Raw genomic sequence first — 15,844 nt, forward strand, 5'->3', positions numbered from 1 at the left:
GTAGAAGCTGTGGCGGTTGACATGATCTGTCAGTCACCTTCATTATCTTGCCAACTTGTCTTTCATTGGCTGTGATGAAAGTCATAATGTCGTTATTCCGATTTATAATAAATATCGGACTGTGGCCCCTTCATAAGAAAAAGACTAAGGAAACGCTTCTCAGTCTCTTCAGTACATTATATTTAAAAGTGTCACCTTAGTAAGAGTGTCTTTAAAAGAGTTAAATATAAGGCAAACTCCACCCCTGATACCTGGTTATGTTGAGTGAAGAGGAAAAAGGCCATTCAGTCTCTAAACCTGCTTGTCCTCTGTATCGTTGTGGGAAATGACTCCTGAGAATTATTTTTTACAATTGTTTTAGAAGCAAAAACATTAATCATGGTCATACCATCGACAAATAAATCGGATCCATCAGGTAAAGTAGCTGGGGGTTTTATATGTGTGTTTTATAGCAGGTTGAAATAATTTACAGAGATTAACAAGTATATTTCTGTGTATCATCAGTTTACAAGTTAGGACGTCTTCATGTGTTTCTTCTGGCATGCTTTATTTGTACGTCAACATATCTGGTAAGTACATAAAAAAGTATTTTAGCCGTTCGTAAGGGAATTTACTGGAAGGGCAGGTTAATAGGCAAAATCAATATTGATGCCAACAATAGCCTACTTGGCAAACTAACGCTGTTTTGTACAATTTTGATAATCTTGATAATTGTCGACATGTGCTCCCAAAAAAAGATGTTTTACCTGTGGTTTGTTCTTCTTTTAAATTTAGAGACATTTCATTTTTCATTAATGCTAATGCTGCATTTCTAAGGTTGGTTAATTATGTTGGCTTGACAGAGATTGGCGATTGTGATTATGCACTCTCGTGCTGCATTCGTCTAGTGGTTTGACTGTATATCCAAATGCAGTAGATTCCTCCTAATCGTGTTGACTACAGAGGTGTTACCAACAACTTGTACCAACACATTTTTATTCACTTTTATTTACCTTGTGAATTTGAATTTGGTTAACTCTTGTTTGTAAGAAGGGAGATGTGGGCTACGGATAAATTTGTCCACAAACTGCTGTGCTTGATATTTTGCCCTGTTGAGAAGGGGTAGGAACATTTGTGAAACCTGCAGGCTTTTGCTCTCATGATTAATATGAGTGTTTATTTGAATTTTCTTTTTGTTTAAGTTTGTGAAAGTGACCGTGTGAAGTTAACTTAATAGAACTGGTTTATTATAAAGATTTTATATTTTCTATATAATTTCTATTTACGTTCATGCGTACTCCACCCTTGAAAATAAATATGTGTGCCTTACTGTTGATTTCCCGTTGTATCCCTGATGGCGTAGTCGAGTAGCTTAGTTCATCTATTTTCCCTGTCCAGCATCCCAGCAATTACAGAACGTTTTCCTAGCATTAGTTTTTGGTTCCCTTTTGGTTCTTTTTTTGGGTAAAAAAATAACATTCTTTTCAGGTTATATTTTTTGCAACCAGAAATGTATGTTTCCTGAACGTTGCAGTCAGTTTTTTTAAATAACCAGAAAATAACATCATCTGATGATTATGTTTTGGTTATTTCTTTGCAAACATAATATTGTAAAGAATATTGTTAGCCTGAAGATAATTAAATGTTTATTATTCTGTCAATAAAAATCAGCTTTTAATATATTGTGTTTAAGTCATTGGTTATTTTATTTCAATATCTATAATGTCTAATGTTGAAGTTGGTCTACACACAGTGTGGTTTTATTAGAAATGATACTGTGCGGTTTAAATAGAAAACTATGCTACAATGCTATAATTTTTAGGCTAAAAGAATAATCTAATGCATTCATTTCATCCTCCAAATTGTGTGGTATAATATATTTTAATTTGATTAGACAAGGGATGGATAAAAACACAGCATGAATGTATTTATTACTGACGTGTAGTCGCACCACAGCGGAATATGGAAGGCCAAGAGGGACAAAATCTCTGGCCTTCCAGGGCACAGTTACCTGTCCTGTTTGCACCAGAGTCACTCCGGGAGTTTGATCCCCTCTGGTGTCCTGTGCCTGCACCCCGAAGCACCCTGAAGCGAGTCAACTCAAAATGTTCACGCGTCCAACTACACACGAATAGTGCGATGTAGGTGTGAACACTCTATGACATTGTGTCTGCTACAGCAGGTTTCTCTGTGTGCACTTGAACGTTCTGTCAATTACGTCACGTGAGTTATCGGTCTTTGGTATCTGGGAATTTTTACGAGTACGAGTACATGAGCTTGGTATCGGGCCCGATACGATACTGGTATCGGTGCATCCCTACTATTGACTTCTTGATATGACTGCCCAAACATGAGGTTTGTGGCAATGTAAACTTGAGACGTGTAGACAAATACAATATAAAGTAACTATGGATCTATGAGACCTCACTTGACCGCATTCCTCCGCTGGCCTTTGATGAACATTAAAACAATGTTCTGCGTGTTCAAAATTGGAGAGAGGCCAGTTAAGAAAATGTTGAAATTAATTGATCAAAAGTCTCAAACAATACAGCTGCTGCGTGGGTACCTCAGATACAAAATCTCAGACAAAGGACCGACACCCAGAAAAACAGTTTCACAGCTTTTATAATATTTCACGACGGGTCTCTTCTCCCGTTGGGGGTTAGGACTCATCCAATCAGCTTTCTCTTCTTTGTCCTGTCTCAGCCAACCAGGTCACACTGCTTTGCTCTCGAATCATCTGCAACACATTATATAGAGGCCCCCACAATCCACCACATTCCATTGGGCTCCGTGTGTAATCTAATCTTTACACACACACATACCGTTTCCTGTGGAAAATACCCTCAAAATCAGCCCCTAGTTCTTGGTTACACTGGTTATATTTTCAACATATTATGCACAGTTAGTAATCAATAATGAAATCATAAAGCATATTAAATGTAAAATCACGTTTAAACCACAATAAAAATCACAATAAAAATCCTACACCTTAGGGATAGAGCACCTGCTTCCTATGCCAGACTCATCGTCTATGGTTTGTACTTTGAACATACCTCTGTGTAGATTCAGGTAGAACCGGTTACACATGTCGGCACAGGTAAAGCTCGTTTTAGAGTTTTGACACAAACCATTTATTCAAACTTTAATACAAAAGGCGAGTTTAAATAAAAAAAATGCGGCACAAAAAAACTATTTGTAAATCGCTTTGTATAAACGCGTCTGCCAAATGAATAAATGTAAATGTTGTCCAGGCCCTGGTAATCTCAAGGTTGGACTACTGCAATGCTCTCCTTGCTTGCCTTCCTGCAAAGTCTATCAAACCACTCCAGCTGGTTCAAAACGCAGCAGCACACCTCATCTTCCAACAGTCCAAAAGGACTCATGTGACATCCTTATTCATCTCTGTCCACTGGCTACCTGTGCCAGTAAAATATTAAAGTCACTGACAATTGCCTACAGGACTTTCACTGGATCTGCACCGGCTTACTTTCACACCCTCCTACACTCCTACAACCCATCAAGAACCCTGCATTCAGCAAACGAGCAGGGTCTCGGCTTCTCATAAGGGCAGTAAATCGCTTTCCTGCTCATTCTCCTTCGCAACGGAACATTCTTTTTAACTCAGTCCGGTCAACCACATCTCTCACAACCTTCAAAAAAATACTTAAAACCCATCTCTTCTGTGAATACTTGAGAGAAGTTAGTTTTTTTCTCTCATTTGTCTGTCAACAGGTAGTGGTCTGGCTTTTGTTAAAACTAGTAACTTTGTATCTACACATATCATATTATTGCTTTTTTATGACATATCACTTATTGCTCCTTGAACTCTTTGTAATTCGCTTTGGATAAAAGCGTCTGCAAAATGACAATGTTAATGTAATTGTGGAAAATACAGCGTTTTTGAACCTTAAATCCTGTATACACATTAGGCCTTGTGTTATTTGGGGAAAATATCGAATTCCTATTTTTTTTGACAGACATTGCGATTGCAATTTAATTAAAGTCAAGCTTCAGCTCAATATTGTCAATAGTGTGCAGCACCGTATGAGTAATCCCAGTTTACACCGTTATGTTGTGAAGACGTACCTGGACCGGACCATATTCGTTGCCACTCTCACATATGTAAGGTATAAACTGAATAAATAATATTAATAAACCGCTAAAGTAATATCAGGCAGTAAGGAAAAAAAGAAATGACCGTTAACAATAAAATGACTTGCAGTACAGAGTAGGCACCTGCGTGCACATATTAGACGTCACGGTGACCAAATGAAGACGAACTGGCCACGTCATACTGTTTTAGCTTGTTAGTTACCCTTCTGAAAGAAAACAATAAAGAAAGTTACATAAATTCTACAATGCTTTTAGTAGTGTGTTTTGGGAATTTTTTCGAATAGGAATAAAATATAACTCCCATTATAACCCTTACATTTATTTAATGTTTTATTGTGTTACAGAATTAATAAAATAAGTATTTGAGATTTTAAAAACAAGTAGAAAATGTGCTGAATGTGTAATTTCATCCACGTGCAATTAGCAAAACAGTTAGATAGAATTTACATTGCTAGAGTGTTGTCAAAGCAAATCGACCTTCCATTGCAGAAAGGAATCTCGGTGTCACGCACGTGGTAGTGGAAGAACCCAAGCGCAGGCAGCAGGGATGAAGGGGTTATTGACTTTAATAATCAAACAGGAACAAAAGCAGGCAGAATCATGACAGGACCCCCCCTTAATGAACGCCCCCTGGCGTTCACCAAAGGAGCAGACTAACGAGACAAGACTGACTGGGAAACGGACAACATCCAACAAAACATGGTAAAAAATAACAAGGGCAGACAGGCAAGAATAATCAATGGGTTGGGGTGACATAATAAAAATAACAAACAGGGGAGGGGGGGTGGGGGAACACAAGAGTTCATGGGGGGAACACAAGAGTCCAGGGGGGTAAATCCGAAGGGATTGGCAAAAGGGGGAACAGTCTTTGTCCCTGGCGCTCGGAAGCGCGGAGTACCAGGGTACACCCTGGGGGGCGGCGCTCGAGAGCGCGGAGGCCCAGAGGTTCTGGGAGGGGCCGGCTGAAGAACAGGACTTGAGGCCGGCTGGAAGGCCGGCAGGGCAGGACTTGACTCTGGACTGGGTGCAGGAGGGACCACCGGACTTGGGACCACCGGACTTGGGACCACCGGACTTGGGACCACCGGACTTGGGACCACCGGACTTGGGACCACCGGACTTGGGACCACCGGACTTGGGACCACCGGACTTGGGACCACCGGACTTGGGACCACCGGACTTGGGACCACCGGACTTGGGACCACCGGACTTGGGACCACCGGACTTGGGACCACCGGACTTGGGACCACCGGACTTGGGACCACCGGACTTGGGACCACCGGACTTGGGACCACCGGGCACCGAGCCGCCCTCCATTGCCTCTTCTTCCTCAGCCGAGCCACCCGCCTGGTGGTCGGCTGCAGAAACGACGAGAATGGGATGGACAGCTCGGGATTGGAGGCCTCGGACGAGGACCCCCAGGATTCCCGTCTCCCCCGCTTGCCAGTGAGACTGGGCGGTTGTGGAGAGGCTGCAGAGGCTGGAGAGTGGTGCGTGGCAATGCCCACAACACCCATCTGCAGAGGACCACTCTCGGGTATCGCTACCAGCGGAGATGAGTAAAATGGGTTCGATGAGGTCGCGGACTCCGAACGCTCTGCCGCAGTTAACCACACTTCGTCGAAATCCAACGGCCTCATCGCCCTCATCTCGGAGCGAGAGAGTGGCTCTCTGAGACCGGCGTTAAAAAGCACCGCCAGCTCCCTCTCCCCAAACGCACCTTGTTCTGCGATGTCCAGGAACCTCCCCACATACTCATCCACAGTCTCACTCCCCTGGCGAAGACTGCAGAGGCGACGGGCCAAGCTGGACCGGTCAGTGTCCATGCTGCCGCTGGGTTCTGTAGTGGCTCGTTGGTTCTGTCACGCACGTGGTAGTGGAAGAACCCAAGTGCAGGCAGCAGGGATGAAGGGGTTAACAAATAGACTTTAATAATCAAACAGGAACAAAACAAACACCCTCGATGGGGAAAACACTATTAAACAAGAAACCAACTGAAAACTAAACAAGACTAGCAAACACTCAATAGAATTATTAGGAAACATGAACACTCCAACAGGGCAGGATACATGAATACGTACAAGCAAGGGATCATGTACAACCAACGAGCACAAGACAATAGACAAGAGGGTATTATATAGGGAGACTAACAAAGGGGATAACGATGGGCAGGTGTGGGTAATGCGACACAGGAGGAGAGCTATACTAGAAACGAGAGGGGCAGGGCCAAATGACGAGACATGAGAGAACGCATATTATGTCCTGATTGACCATAATATGTTCCTCTCCACATAAAACACGTGGGTCTGTCATGATTCTGCCCCTAGACCAGAAAATTAAGACAAGAGCAGGCAGAATCATGACACTCGGAGGCAGGATTCCAGGTTCCTAACTCTAACTAAGTGTTAACATAAGGCACGATGCTTAGGCTGACTCTGTTTCAATGTGTGACATTATCCGTTTCTATGTTTTAACCTAAAATGGATTTCATGTTTTGTATTACTAATCTATTAAATGTACCCTATAATCGATTACATGTTTTTGTATTATATCAAAACCTTATGAAATTTATCACATGTTTTTTTATGTTTTGTTATGCCTTTTACCCTAAAAAGTACTATAGTGTTCATGAGTTCATTGGTGCATGAAGTCTTAATAAACTTTCATCAGTTGTAAAATCACTCTTCAGATGATTTATGGTTGCTTTGTGAAATAGTTTTTTTACAATATTATAAAAAATAATACCCCTGGAGTCTGCAAGAGTGGGGGTGCAAGATGAGTCATGGATGGATCACATGGCAACAGACCTAGGAATGGAAATAGCAAAGATTCAGGAGAGGCTATAACAGCCTTAGCCAATGATTTGTCTCGTATGGTTGCATTGATTTTGATGCTGTGTTGTAATGTTGTGTCATACGGGACCAGAGACACTGACCATGCATTTCAATGTAGACAGTCGTGGCTTAATGGCAAGAGAGTCGGACTTGTGACCAGAAGGCTGCTTGTTTGATTGGTTCAGATGGATGGACACAGCATGGGCTGCCAGGTGACCGTGCAACAAGGCAACACACACCCAGGTCTAATCAACCTGCGGTGGGCCTCCATTGGCTGAGGGTGTCTTGTGATAAAGGGCCGAAATACCTAATGAGGCTAAGGTTCGCATTGATTGGCAACCATACAAAGAGCATTATTAGGCCCAAAAATGGCCAATTTAACTGGAGCACCAAAGAACGCATAGACCGAAGAGCGCATAGACCGAAGAGAGTAAAGACCGAAGAGCACAAGGACCGAAGAGAGTAAAGACCGAAGAGCACAAGGACCGAAGAGCACAAGGACCGAAGAGCACAAGGACCGAAGAGCACAAGGACCGAAGAGCACAAGGACCGAAGAGCTCAAGGACCGAAGAGCTCAAGGACCGAAGAGCTCAAGGACCGAAGAGCTCAAGGACCGAAGAGCTCAAGGACCGAAGAGCTCAAGGACCGAAGAGATCTGGATTTCCAGCTTGCATCAAATTCAAGACTCTGCTTCTGGCCTACAAGACCACCACTGGTTCGGCACCCCCTTAACTCCGCTTGCTTATGCAGACGTTTGTGATACCAGATCCCTACGCTTTGCAAACGACGAACAACGTCTTGTGGTGCCATCCCAAAAAGGTAAAAAATCACTCTCGCGTACCTTCTCTGAATCTGTTCCACTAATGTGGAATGATCGGCCTACTGTTATAAGATCAGCAGATTCTGTAGCCATCCTTAAGAATCGTCTGAAAACAAATCTCTTCCGTCAACACCTGACCGATCAGTTCTGACTTTGATCTCTTTTCTACTCTTTCCAAAAAAAATTGCACTTATGCTTTTTGTTGTGCTTATGCTGTTCCAATTGCTTCCTTTGTTTACCTCATCTGTAAGTCGCTTTGGATAATAGCATCGGCTAAATGACTAAATGTAATGCACTATAATGGTAGTTGCCAATGGCATAATTTATATAATGGAGATTCATATAGGCTTATTTCTTTAAGTTTTTTCTCAGTATTTCAAATTAAACTATGAATCTTAAAAAATACTTTTTTTAACTCTTTATGTTAATCTGCTCCATAATTAAACAAAGAAAATCTGTATAAATGGAATAATGGAACTCTGTATATTACTGTAAAAATGCCTGTTAAGGTCTAACATTGTCAACATTGTTGACAGATTGGAGTTATTTAGATTATTCTATCCTGCTTTCTCGTATAGATCTCATGGAAATGGCCAGTGGTGAGATTTAATCCCCCCAGTCCTAAAGCTGCTCACCTAAATGCATCATCCAGAATATCAGCGTCTGACATGGGAATCAGTCAGGAGGAGTGGGATAGACTACAGAAGGCTCTTGAATGGTCTGGTCCAGATCATGACATCACTCAACTGAATCTCAGCACAAGTCCAGTCTACACAACATTCTCTATTGTGAGAGTCAATGACACTTACAAAGTGGGAGATAAGATCCGTGTTATCATCACAGCCAGAGATCACATCAAGAACCTGAAAACATATGGAGGGGATTTTTTCCAAGTAAAGCTTTTAAATTCCAAATTAAAGGTATACAAGTAGACTTGAGTTTTAATACATTACTGTCAGACTAGCGTATATCTTTTGAAGGTTATGTTGTTAATGTATTGACAAACTAAGTGAACTTTCATTTTAGTATGTTTGCTTCTAGCTCTTGCTTACAGAGTAGATGCATATGCATTACATTTTTAACTCTATCTTTGTATTGAAGGCAAGCGTTTATGGGAAAGTTATAGATCATCGTAATGGGACGTACACTGTAGATCTTCTGTTACCATGGGAAGGTCAAGCACAGGTGTTTGTGCGTCTAGTACACTCCAGTGAAGTTGTGTGGATTCTTAAAAAATACTGGGAGTCTTCATTCCCACGCAGCCACTATTATGGATACTTTGTAGGACCAGGACCCAAAGGAACCAGGATAACTGAAAAAGTGGAATGTAATCTTAAATGGGGCTCTCGTGGAAGTTGGAGTAAAGGAAACTGCTGCTGCGAGTATAAGGATGTGAAAACAGAGACGGTGTGGCAGTGTGACAGACCAAAACAACTTTCCTGTGACAACTGGGTGTATCATGAAAGAGGAGCTTTGAAAAGCCCATTAAATGCATTTGAAAATAAGGTTTTTGCAAAGTAAGTTAAAAATGGAATCATAACACATTTCTTTCTAGATTTTTAATTTTTAATTGATTGCATTCCTTCATTCTCCATAGGAAATTAACAAATATTAATATACCAGGAGACAAAACAACCATAAATGTCTTTTCTAACAGTGCAGGCATTGGTATGTCCATATGTGATAGCAAACACATCATGTAAATAAGTAAAGCTATAAATAATTTGTAAACTTCCTCTACACGTAGGATTAATATGTTGTTTCTTTGCATTAGTTAAAACGGAGAGATGCAGATCAGGTTTGATCACACCAGTTCCTGCAGGATTCTATTTTAAAGATGTCTGGAAGTCTTTAATCTGTAACAATCAGTTGTTCAATGCTTCACAAATGGTAAATTGTCTTAAAAACAAGATTGTTTACCTGTTTGGAGATTCTACCACAAGACAGTGGTTTGAGTATTTTGAAAGAAACGTACCAGGCAAGTCATTTTTATGGCAATTATGATTTGATAAACACCATTATTTGAAATCATTGTCATTTATTTGAAAACATGGTAGAATTAATGCAAACACCCATATCAACATGAGGGACAATACTCAACAGACAACTAAACAAAGACAAAAAATGGGTTAGAAAGATGGATTTTTTACAGATGCCTTATTTCACTTAATTTTTTCCATGCAATGCAGTTATATTCATGCATTTACGTGCTGTTTAATTTTTGTTTGATTTTATTCAGGGATAAAAAGATTGAATCTGCACACTCCTCGCACTGGTGGACCTCTGATGGCTGTAGAATTAAAAAATAATATCATCATTCATTGGAGCCCACACAGTGTTCCCATACGATTTACTAAAATGCTGAAAACCGATCTGCATCATATCAGCAATGACATTGATGAAATAGCTGGTGGTTCTCACGCAGTCGTCGTCTTCACGTATTTTGCCCACCTGGTTTTTCATCCACTAACATTTTATGTCCATGAAGTGGCCAAAATGCGACAGGCTGTTATCAGACTATTAAGCCGAGCACCAGACACTACTGTCATCATCAAGTCTGGAAACACTGCAGGTTTAAAGGTAAACTTGATCCACTGTATTCTATTGTATTTCTATAGCATTTCTTACTATGCGAGTTGTTGCAAAGTAGCTTTGCAGAAAACACATCAGGACATAGAAGTAAATATTCTTCACTGATTCTTGTTGTTCCAGAACATTTTTCAAAGCGACTGGTTTATGCTGCAGTTAAACACAGTATTGAGGGAGATGTTCAGTGATATTGGTGGAGTGATGTACATGGATGTCTGGCAGATGACTTCATGTCACTATCTAAAAGAAAACATTCATCCAGGTCCTGTTATTATTGCTAATGAAATGAACATGCTGCTCTCACATATCTGCCATCCCTGATACATGTATGTTGAAAAAATTATTTAGGAGTTAAACTCTAAATAGCTTCCAATCTGTTTCATGTTGGGGTCCTGATTCATTTTAATTTATATTCCAATTCCGTCTCAGTAATTTTGCTATTACACATTAAGTTTTTACTCACTATAGTGGACTCAATTGAATTGGTTTCCAAAATGAAATATGCTTCCTCTGTATTATGGTGACGTACATTAAAGGGATAGTTCATTGCACAATAAAATGTTGTCAATAAATACTCACCCTTAAGTGGTTCAACAACCGCTCGTTAACACTCTCGCATTGGCCTCGCATCCCGGCTCTCGTCCCGCCTACCTGGCGGGCGGTGGCCCCTTCCGGCTCTTCCGCCCCCTGCTCCTCCCCCTCGGGCAGACAGACTCAGACCCCTGGCAGGCGGAGGCCGCTCTCGGCTCCCCTGCTTGTCCCGTCTTCGGCCGGCTCCGGCCAAATAGCGGACGGTGGAAAGTTGTACTTGTAGTTTCAAAAAATTGCTGAGACAAAGGACTTTCCGACAGCATGTCTCTCCTTCCTCCTGGGACTTTCTTTAAACTGAATTTTGTTTTGTATAAATTGCATCTTAATTGTAATCATATTTAATCAAACAATTGCCTCAATTTAGCAAATAAGAAGCAAACCAAGAACGTTGGATGTGGATTGAAGTGCTCACAAACTGTTGTGAATCACAGTGGAAGAACCCAAGTGCAGGCAGCGGGGATGAGTGTAAACAGACTTTAATTATAAATACAAAACAAACACCCACGATGGGGAAAAACAGTAACCAAACTAAATATGAAAACAGAAAACAGATACTTCCCACAAGGGGGGCAAAAATAAACAATCAGGAAAAACAAACAAGGAACTTGGCAATATACATACAGGGTACATGACCATGAATTTGGAACACTAAGTACAGGGCAGGAAACATGTACAACGAACGAGCACAAGACAATAGACAAGAGGGCGACTAACAAAGGAGATAACGATGGGCAGGTGTGGGTAATGAGACACAGGAGGAAAGCAATACTAGAAACGAGAGGGGCGGGGCCAAATGACAAGACTGGAGAGAATGCATATTAAGTCCAGATTGACAATAGCATGCTTCTCTCCACATAAAACACTAGGGTCTGTCATGATTCTGCCACTAGACTAGAAAATCAAGACAAGAGAAGACAGAATCATGACACAAACAAACCCTTGTTTCCACGGCCTATGTCGTTCTGCCTTCTGTCTCAATTATACAGTAGGCTTATAGAAAGTTATTATAGTCTATTTGACAGTTATGTTTTGTGGCTTAAAAGCAATATGCTAGTTTGTTTAAAAACAATAAATGTGACGTGATTTATAGTGCTGAATAACAGTGCTGGTATAAACATATCAAACATCACTGTGATCAGACCAGACGCTTTCTTTCTTTCTTTCTTTGTTTCTTTTTTTTTTACCCCGCTGTCATTATTGTTGTGTGTTTATGTTATTTAGAGGAAAGCGCTCAACACATATTTAGGTTATAACGTGGTGTTATTCAAATTACGTTTTCCGGGAATATTTTTCTCATTAGAACCATACTGTAATGCAATGAATGATGTAATGCAGTAATGTGACACTGTAAAAAACTACTTGTAAGTTGCTATTGGATAAAAGCGTCTGCCAAATGAATAAATCTAAAATGTAAATGAAACAGATTTAGGCAGATCTGCTTGCCGGTTAGCATCAGTGGAGGTCAACAGTTCGGAGTTAATCTCCTTTCCGTTCTTAGAGCCAACAGATTTTCCATTACGATCCACAGATTGGTCCTCCAAACGTTAGCCGTTGGTTGTTCGCACCAGATTGCAATAGTGCGTGCTACGTTGATGTTGCATTGACCAATTAAAACACATCACCAACAAACTTACATTTTAAATAGTATCCATGTTTAACTATTGTATACAGAGTAGTATTTTATTTTTATTTCTGATTGGGCGGGCCAGCTGTCAATGTGGGCGGCCTTCTAACAGTTAGTTTATCTCACAGTGACACTTGCTGTTCACAAAAGTCATGACAGCTAAACGGATGGAGGGAGTCGAAGGGGAGACGCGCCGGTGCATTTTCACTGGCAGAGAAGGGGAGGGTCTTTTATTACCCATGCATGAGACTCAATTCAATAGGCTACAGCGAGATCAAGACACAGTAGTCTCGACGGGAAAAACAGACGCAGAATCTCACAGCAATACTACGAATAAAACGCCCGTGGAGTATTTCATACATCCTCATTCATGACGGTGAGGAGCGCACCACTTTCTTTGGGAATGCTTTATTTGCGTCCATTGTGCTGTTGTGGTCTACAGCAGCAGCAATGACGTAAGCACTCGTTATTTACAAAACATATTTTTTTCACGGATGTCGCCGATGTTTAATATGTAAGGTAAGGTTAATAATATCGTGAACGTTTGTAATATTTTCATGCTGGTGTTGAATACATGTCGGCAGAACATTACATATCCTTATTTGGACAGTTTGCTTGCAAGCCAATGTCATCTTATTCAAGATCTTTTGTGCTGTTGCTCATCTCATGTGATTGAGTGGCCAAAGCTGCTCTGTCTTCCAACAACAGATGATAGACAAACAGTTTCCACAACTTCACTTTCTTGCATTGGGGACAAGAATGGTGCTTATGACAGAAAACGTCTTGGTTACTTTGGAACCTCGGTTCCCTGATGGAGGGAATGAGACGTTGTGTCGAGACTGACAGAATGGGGTTTGACTTGAGAACCAGTCATCTCCGACTCTTTGAAAATGCCAATGAACTTGGCGAATTGGGCGGCATGCCAGACTCCGCCCCGTACATACGGGCATAAAAGGGTTGTGTCGAGACTGACAGAATGGGGTTACCCTGGAAAACGCAACGGTGCTGCGCCGCGTCACGATTTACAGCAGAACAACACTGACCGGCCTGGGCGAGTCACAAATTAACGTTCTTGCGAATCGTTACCATCCAGTAGTGTAGTAAGACTGTGTAGTTTTTATTACTAACTCGGACAAACAGAAGTGTTACTTATTGGACCGAAAACCCCCATACGTAACAACCAAGAATACTCCTTAACTATTGACGGATGTTCCATTAAACCCTCGTCTTCAGCAAAGAATCTTGGTGTTTTATTCGATAGTACTCTGTCATTTGAGAACCATGTTGCCAACACCTGTAAAATTTTGTTTTTCCATCTTAATAATATATCTAAACTACGTCACATGCTGTCACCATCAGATGCAGAAAAGTTAATTCAAGCCTTTAATACATCAAGACCAGATTACTCTAATAAACTTTTAGGTGGTTGCCCTGCAGGCTTATTACAAAAACTCCAACTGGTCCAAAAAGTGGCAGCTCGGGTTCTTACACTTACAAAAAAGTATGAGCATATTAGCCCGGTTTTGTCAACCTTGCACTGGTTACCTATTGAGCATCGAATTCACTTTAAAATCTTGCTTTTTGCCTATAAAGCCCTACATGGTTTAGCTCCTCACTACTTGGGTGAACTTCTCTTGTATGACAGTCCTTCATGTGCACTACGCTCTCAGGCATCCGGTCAGTTGGTAATACCTAGAATTTAAAAATAAAGTGCAGATCATTTTCCTACCTAGCGCCTAAACTTTGGAACATTCTTCCCCGCACTGTCGGGGAGGGAGACACACTGTTAGTTTGAATCTAGACTAAAGACACATCGTTTTAATCTGGGATACACTACACTATCATAATATACATATTCCAAAGGTTTAGGCTGCACTAGTTAGATCAACCGGAACCAGGAACACCCAATAACCTTTCCTATAACAACTGCTGTATTTGTTGCATCAAAGAGTGCAGAACAGTACTTTACTCTCAGCCAGTCATGTCTCATTGTTCCAAAGTTACCAGAGTGGGCAGGACGCAGTCCAAGGTTACCAGAGTAAATTCATGCCCAGACCTGACAAAACCTGTGTTGATAGAGCTGGACAAAGAACACAGCAACTTTACAACATTTCAGAGCCTCACGGCTCTCGTCCCGCCTTCCTTACCACATACCCCCATCACCCCTTACAGGCTGGGGGCACCACCTGTACCTACTCCCCCCCCCTGGGGAGCTAGTCTCGGTGTCGGCAGTGCCTGGGGGTATGCACTGACAAGACGAGAGAACGGAGACAGGAGCCCCCGGAGCGACAGGGACGAGAGAGGAAACGAAAAACTAAATTGATTCAGTTCCCCGACATGCTGTCGCTCGGTCCTCAACCCAGCCAAAAGGCTCTTCCTCGCGGTGCAATGCGGTGGTGCTGGACGCTGGGGGATGGCCCAATCCTCCTCCGCTTCCTGGCGGTTGGTGATGGCCCTCGGCATGAGGGCAGCCAGCAGCGGGTCCCCCGTTTCCTGTTCCTCACCCTCATGGTTGTTGGACACAGGATTCCGGCCAACGGCGATGACCCCTCCGCTCCCTCCTTAAGGCCGCCATCCCACCTTGGCCCATGACCACGGCAGCGGGCTCTCCGTCCCAGCCGATTCATCTTGCTCCAGCACCATTGCCTCGGGCAGCCGCCGGCGGACGTCCCTCGTCCGCGCTGGCCGATCTCCTCGGCACCGCGATGCCCCACGGCAGCGAGGGCTCTTCGACAGCATGCCTCTCCTTCCTCACAGGTTTCGGCACCAGTTTAATGAGGTTCAGTAGAAGGGAAGGAAGGAGGCGGGAACCGGCGAACATTTTACAAACTTTAATCAAAAATAAACAAACAATAAACACCGAAGTAAAGACTGGCAGACACCTCGCGGTAGACTGCCGGTCATAAAACATAACCGCAAACATAACACATATCCGGGCCCGGTCCTCTCTCCTCAACAGTCCTGCCGGTCATCCTTTTATGCTCCTGATCTCCTCCGTAAGATATGCGCGCACAGCTGATTACAACTATCACTCACGCCACCGGCCCCGCCTCATGTCTCTCGTCCCGCCTTCCTCACCACAATCTTAAATCGAAATGTATTTTATTTTGCCACTGTCGAGCTTGTGCAGAGGCTGCAGCTTTTTCCCCTGACGGCTGGGCGGCACTCACCTATGACTGGGCAGTGCTCTCTGGCGACTGAGCAGCATTTCCTGGCAACTGAGCAGCAGACTGGGTCACCGGCTGGGAGGCTAGCAGAGTCATCGGCTGAGAGGCTTGCTGAGTAGGCTCT

At 42.4% G+C, this 15,844-nt stretch overlaps 1 protein-coding gene across 2 annotated transcripts; it reads left to right on the forward strand.

Annotated features, from left to right (window-relative positions):
- The first annotated feature begins 132 nt into the window (after positions 1-132).
- On the forward strand, positions 133-10,928 carry LOC306889045 (NXPE family member 3-like). 2 transcript variants are annotated; one of them, XM_079447708.1, is made up of 8 exons: positions 133-415; positions 505-569; positions 8,328-8,669; positions 8,851-9,266; positions 9,347-9,417; positions 9,524-9,727; positions 9,989-10,329; positions 10,462-10,928. In XM_079447708.1, exons 1-8 carry the CDS (start codon positions 379-381, stop codon positions 10,657-10,659), a joined length of 1,674 nt encoding a protein of 557 aa, XP_079303834.1. In that variant the 5' UTR covers positions 133-378; the 3' UTR covers positions 10,660-10,928. The 2 variants fall into 2 exon arrangements, with proteins under 2 accessions (XP_079303834.1, XP_079303835.1); XM_079447709.1 differs by having other exon boundaries at positions 287-415; positions 8,328-8,642; positions 10,462-10,921.
- Positions 10,929-15,844: the final 4,916 nt, after the last annotated feature.

The sequence above is a fragment of the Barbatula barbatula genome, assembly GCF_947034865.1.
Source record: "Barbatula barbatula genome assembly, chromosome: 23".
Taxonomy (NCBI): Eukaryota; Metazoa; Chordata; class Actinopteri; order Cypriniformes; family Nemacheilidae; genus Barbatula; species Barbatula barbatula.

Bases quoted from the DNA above. Each gene is read 5' to 3' on its own strand.
- LOC306889045 (XM_079447708.1), top strand. From the start codon at position 379: ATGGTCATACCATCGACAAATAAATCGGATCCATCAG. The intron at 9,267-9,346 runs GTAAGTTAAAAA...CATTCTCCATAG, and splicing joins GAAAATAAGGTTTTTGCAAA to GAAATTAACAAATATTAATA. The intron at 10,330-10,461 runs GTAAACTTGATC...TTGTTGTTCCAG, and splicing joins GAAACACTGCAGGTTTAAAG to AACATTTTTCAAAGCGACTG.